The sequence below is a fragment of the Zalophus californianus genome, chromosome 5 (assembly GCF_009762305.2).
Source record: "Zalophus californianus isolate mZalCal1 chromosome 5, mZalCal1.pri.v2, whole genome shotgun sequence".
NCBI lineage: Eukaryota > Metazoa > Chordata > Mammalia > Carnivora > Otariidae > Zalophus > Zalophus californianus.
In genome coordinates, this window is record NC_045599.1 from 65,818,569 (window position 1) to 65,824,527 (window position 5,959).

Below are 5,959 nucleotides of genomic sequence, written 5' to 3' on the forward strand. Positions count from 1 at the left end.
TATTTATTGTGTACCAGGCAACGGTTCTCAGTGAACAAGATTGGCAGTTTTCTTTCCAAGTTCTTGATGCTTCTACTGTATGGATGAGTAGCAACAGATAATTTAAAAATCATCAGACAGTTATATAAAATACTTATAAATTGTGATAATGGCATAAAGTAAGTAAACAAAAAAGAAGCTAAGACAGGTGGATCTCATTAAAGGAGGTGATCCTTCATTTGAGACCTGAAGGAGGAGAAAGACCTAAGCATGTGAGAAGTGGGGGAAAAGCAGCTGGGATGGCATGTGCAAAGGTCCTGGGATAGAGAGAGTCACATGTTCTAAGGATAGAAGGAAGACAGTGTTGTTAGAGAATATTGAACAAATGGGACACTGCTGACAGCTGAAAAGCTAAACTGAGATAAAGGTACTACCTACCTTTAGTGCCTGGTAAGGAAAGTGAATTTTATTCTAAATGCAATGAGACACTTTTAAAGGGTTTTAAGTGAAAAATGATATGTTAATGGTTATGTTGTTATAAGATCATTTGTGCTGCTCTGTGGCAAATAATTTCCAGAGGGATGAGAGAAGGGAGGGGTCCAGACCATTTTCAGATAATTTTTTCACAATTTAACACACTCATTCCAGTTTAATTCTTCGTGTTATGGGCTTGGAGGAGTGTTAAGGAAGGTAAAGCATATATTCAGTTATAACAAATCAATTAATAGTCTTAAATTGATAAACACTTGCCCTGAAATTATGTCATTGTCCTCAGCAAAAGAAGGTAGCTTGATGACTATTTAATTACAATTTTTAGAGGGGTTTAAAATAATAAAATTGTAGGTTAAATTTCAAACAAAAAGAGTTCATAATGATCCGTTATCTCATTTAAGATGGAAAGGCCTACCCTGGGCTAATAGGCTTCACCCTGCAGATCTAACCTTAAATTAGAAACACCATAGACAGTGAACAGTTCCTCTATTATCCTTGTGCAGTCAGGAAATTTGTCTTAATATGAGCTATAAATCCCTCTCATGTTAGCATGAGAAAGGTTCAAAAATCTCACAAACAACTAGGATTTCCCAACCAAGAACTTCTTTCTCATCCCTATACATGGGTACATGGCAGGTTCATTTCTGATCTAGAACAAAGGAATAGAAATAAAACTCCTGATTTTTGTCCAAGAGATTGAATGTGTCAATCCACTTATTTTGAGCCCATTATCATGCTTTCTCCTTTAAGTTAGAAAGAGAGAGAGAGAATTTCACTCACTATTACTTAGGCAGAATCTCTTTTTTGTCCTTTGAAATAATTTGGTATTGTCTGTGCTACAGTTCCACAGAGTGGGAAATTTCTTTTCCATAATAAGTGATACATTAAACATTTTAGTTTCCAGCTACAGCATTAATGAACAACTTAAGGACTTCCAGAATTCAATTAGCTGCCACAGTTTTTTCACATTATTCAGATTTCTTAGTCTAGGCTTTCATAGCTTCCAAGTACCTATATGAAATCATGAAGGCAATATTAATAGCTTAATTAAGAACCTTCCAACTGATGACAGAATCTACCAGTACAAATAACTAAATAAGATTAATACTGTATTGATAATATTCCCTATAGTTTGATGCACACCATTATCTATTTCAGGCTCTAACACATCTGCTATGCTTTATTTTTATTTTTAAATGAATATAAATAACAGAAAGCCAACATCCATGTAATATTAACACCTTTTTCTGCAGCAATGAGTCAAAATTTGGCTGTGTGAATATTAAGTTCACTTACCAAATGTCAGCATGTGTGTGTGTGTGTATGTGTGTGTGTGTGTGTTAGATTAACCGTTCCAGAGTCTAAGTAATACTAAAAATTCAAAGGATATTGAGGGCTAACAAACTTATCAATACTCATACTGATCTACCTTCTTCCCAGCAGTGGAAATATAAAAAATAGTTAGTCCTAATTTCGAATTAGGAATTACTGAAACTGGAGTATTATCTCATGTTCTTGAGGGCACATCTTTGTTCTGAAATAGGTAAACCATAACAATTCTGTTCAGCATTCCAAATAGTCACTATAGCAGTCAGAATGAGGTCAAGCTTCTAAGATTTTTCTGGACTAATTAGCAATAATTTAAAAAAAAATTTCCTTTATGGCTTCTGCTGTTAGAAACCAAACACCAGAGAAGCGTCTGCGCCGCGAGGAAGAGCCCCTGCTGATTTCCGTGCGGGCTGTGTCGAGATGGTGAAGCTGTTCATTGGAAACCTGCCCCGGGAGGCCACAGAGCAGGAGATCCGCTCACTCTTTGAGCAGTATGGGAAGGTGCTGGAATGTGACATCATTAAGAACTACGGCTTTGTGCACATAGAGGACAAGACGGCGGCTGAGGATGCCATACGCAACCTGCACCACTACAAGCTGCATGGGGTGAACATCAACGTGGAAGCCAGCAAGAATAAGAGCAAAACCTCCACAAAGTTGCATGTGGGCAATATCAGCCCCACCTGTACCAACAAAGAGCTTCGGGCCAAGTTTGAGGAGTATGGTCCAGTCATCGAATGTGACATCGTGAAAGATTATGCCTTCATACACATGGAGCGGGCAGAGGATGCAGTGGAGGCCATCAGGGGCCTTGACAACACAGAGTTTCAAGGTGAACCACCCTCTTTGGGAAGAGGGCTGAACACAGGCTGTATGCAGAAAATAGGTTGGATAAGTAAAGGGAGGGGTTTGGGGTAGAGATACAGCTGTTGGTGTTGATGGTGAAGCATTATGGGTGATGGACTTAAAATACATGGATTTTAAAATACATGGAGAATACATGGGATTTAGAGGCTTTACCTTAGTTAGATCAGTGTCTACCACATGGCTTTAGTTTGGAACTCCTAAGACTTTTATGCCTGTTAGCACAGAAATCCTTTCCTTTGATTTCCCCAATTATCTTGTCTTTTTAATTTTTTTCCCTTTTCTTGGTCGAGCATATATCATTGGTTCACTCTGAATTTATTGCCTCAGCCCAGTATCAGCATTATACCTCATTTTACATAAAAAGAATCTGGCAAGAGCATCCTAAGCAACACTTTGGGGAGCAGAATCCCTGTTAAACCACCCCCCCATCCCAACTCATAATTTCCCATTAAAGATAAGTAATCATTAAATAACTAGTTTTTAGATGACTGGTGTCTTTAAAGGGCTATCGCTCTTGTTGGTTTTCTGTTAATGCTTTTACCAAGAGGTTCTGTTTGTGGAGGATGAGGCCCCTCCAGAATAAAAGCCTGATTTTTAGAAGTTTCTGAGGAGGAGATATTGGGGTTTAGGGGGCAATAATGGCAATGCTTTTTCACTGTACTGGAGGGTGGACTCTTAACATCCTTGGTGAATAGAGCATTTAGATGGGGGTTAACCTTAGAGCATTGGCTAGATTGTTAGTGTGCCTGGAGGGCAGCGTGAGTAATGGTATGGATTGTCCCTTTATATGGAAGGTTTTATCTTTTCTTGGTTTAAGATCTGAGCTCCTATGGCTAGAGTGGCAATCGGGAAGGGTGAGTGTGGTAACCATGGTGAGTTGCTGACTCTTCTCCCACCCCTCCACCCCTCCCTTTTGTGTCCCCAGTATCAAAAAAGAGCCTTTTCCCTTTGGTTGTAACTACTTCCAAGTTATGGGATCCTCCCTCAACTCCTTGTATATTTTTAAAGTATATTCCAACCTTTTTAGCCCAGATAAGGTAGTTACGGCTTCCTTTCCTGAGTACTCCTCTTGTTAAGAGTCATTGCTGCTGTTTTGGGTGTTTATGTCCCTTAAATTGGACCTTTCTTAGAGCTGGAGGTCCGATCATCATTCCCCCAAGTAATGGGTGCACTGTGTTGTGGGTATTGCTGTGCATTATTAAAGAAAAGTGTCACTGGTCAAAAGAAAAAAAAAAAAGAAACCAAACACCAAGAGTATGTTTTTCTTAAAGTGACATTTCTTCATTTTTTAAATTTTTCTTCTCTCTTCTGCCTGAAGAGTTGCATTTTCTTCCTATCCTCATTGCTAAGTTTCTTCATTATAAATGCCAATGTCTTAATTTTGTTTTATCAACAGTTATTACCAAATGTAATTTAAGAGAGCCAAACAAGTGACTTGGAATTAGATCCAATTCAAGCCTACCAGGAGAAAAAAATAAATTACACAGAGCCATGGATCAGGAACGCAGTGCTCAGTGAGGAGGCAGGCCATGAATTTGGAATATTCCAACAAGTATTTTGTTCAGAATATGCATGATTATAAATATTAGAACTCCAGTGAAATGACAGAAGTCTGTGTATCTTCTCTGAAGTCAATTAATAATTAACATTTAATGAGTGTTTTATACCTAGAAGTCATAAAATCCAGTACATCTCTTACGTTGTTTCATTTAATCTTACAAGAACCCAATGAAATTTCTACTTTTAACTTCCCCATTTGACAAATGAGAAAACATAGGTTTACAAAGTTTTATGACTTGCTCAAGGTTATAGAGCTCACAAGTATTGAATCAAAGCTGTCCCATTCTATTTCCTATTTTTAAAAAAAATATTTATTCTGCAATATTTATTCTGCAGAAAATCTCTTATGATTTTCAACAATCTTATGGAATGACTGGTGTTATTCTCCTTCCATGATTGAGGAAACTTAGACTAAGGAAAAAAAAAAAACATGTTTAAAATTGCTCAGCAGGTAGGTGGAGGACCCAGAGCTAAACTGCTAAGCCCAGAGCTCATGTCCTTTCCTATTACAATCACAGAAGGACTCTAATCACAACCTTAAGATAGTTTGTATCAACTTCACTGGTTTTTATTAATTATAGTTTCTTGGTATCTTCTTACAATTGTAATAGAGAAGCTGCAATAGATCCTGACTTAGGAAGACTCTTTTCTGTATACATATCTATGTTCCTTTACTGTCAGCCAGAAGAAGCCAGAATTATTTCGGGGGAAAGAAAGAATAACATATGAGGGTAGTGGTTTATTTTGACCTAATACAACCAGGAAAATAAGAATCAAAAAGCTACGTATAGTGCACAGTTCTATCCGCCTTATAACACTGCCTAACTCTCTTTGTCCTGTTGATGAAGGAAGGAGCCAAGGGGTAGAAGTAGGCTGGCAGAGCGCTGAAATACTCAGAAGGTAACAAGTTTGTGCATATTGTGTCAGGATAATTTGAAGATGTGACATGTCCATGTGTCATAATTGTTCTGACATCAAAGAAAATGTAGAACCATTTATAATTGTAAACATAAAGTTTACTCTCTCCTCCTGAACAGTGCTGTATATTGGCCTTGGTTTTCAGCTCACCTTATCCACACAGTATTATGCCTAGCTGTGGCTTTCACTGCAGGTAAGCTCATTTGTGTCTCTTGTAGTCTTACAGAAATCAAGGGGTTGGAAAGCTAAAGGTGATATCACACTTCCATTTGGTTCTGCGAGTCATCAAGCTTTCACCAAGCCGACTCACTCCTTCAGTAATTGAAATGAAGTACCATCAGGTCCCACTTCTGTGTTTCTCCTGGTTGCAGTATCAGACATGCCAGTGTCTGGACCCTGGTTTTACAACTCACAGGGCATTTGTTTTGCTGGCATAGATGGGATTGAAACGGTATGGTCCTAGACCCAGCCGTTTGGGAAGCCACTTTCTAATTCCTTAAGTTCTTGATCTTGGCAGACAAAAGATAACCACTTATCTAGGCTAGGTCAGTGCCTAAAGAGGCAAGAGTCCAGTGATTAGGAGCACGGATTTAGGAGCCACATTGCCCAGATTCAAATGCCAGATCTGCCATTTACTACTTGTGTGATATTGAACAAGTCACTAGATAAAAATGGCTACTGAGGATTGAAGTAGTTAATATATGTAAAAATGTAAAATAATTCCTGTACCATAGGAAGTACTATAAATTTGTTTTTTATTGCAGTGCTCTTCTGGAAATAATTCCTATAAACTTAGCCTAGAGCCTGTATCTCC

The 5,959-nt window shown here is 38.2% G+C and overlaps 1 protein-coding gene across 1 annotated transcript; it reads left to right on the top strand.

Annotated features, from left to right (window-relative positions):
• The first annotated feature begins 2,168 nt into the window (after positions 1–2,168).
• LOC113929598 (RNA-binding protein 4-like) lies at positions 2,169–5,335 on the top strand. The gene is made up of 2 exons (XM_027606604.1): positions 2,169–2,632; positions 5,265–5,335. Exons 1-2 carry the CDS (start codon positions 2,221–2,223, stop codon positions 5,318–5,320), a joined length of 468 nt encoding a protein of 155 aa, XP_027462405.1. The 5' UTR covers positions 2,169–2,220; the 3' UTR covers positions 5,321–5,335.
• The last annotated feature ends 624 nt before the right edge of the window (positions 5,336–5,959 follow it).

Coding starts and splice junctions, on each gene's coding strand:
- LOC113929598 (XM_027606604.1), top strand. CDS start 2,221: ATGGTGAAGCTGTTCATTGGAAACCTGCCCCGGGAGGCCACAGAGCAG. Junction 2,633..5,264: donor TGACAACACAGAGTTTCAAG/GTGAACCACCCT, acceptor CCTCCTGAACAG/TGCTGTATATTGGCCTTGGT.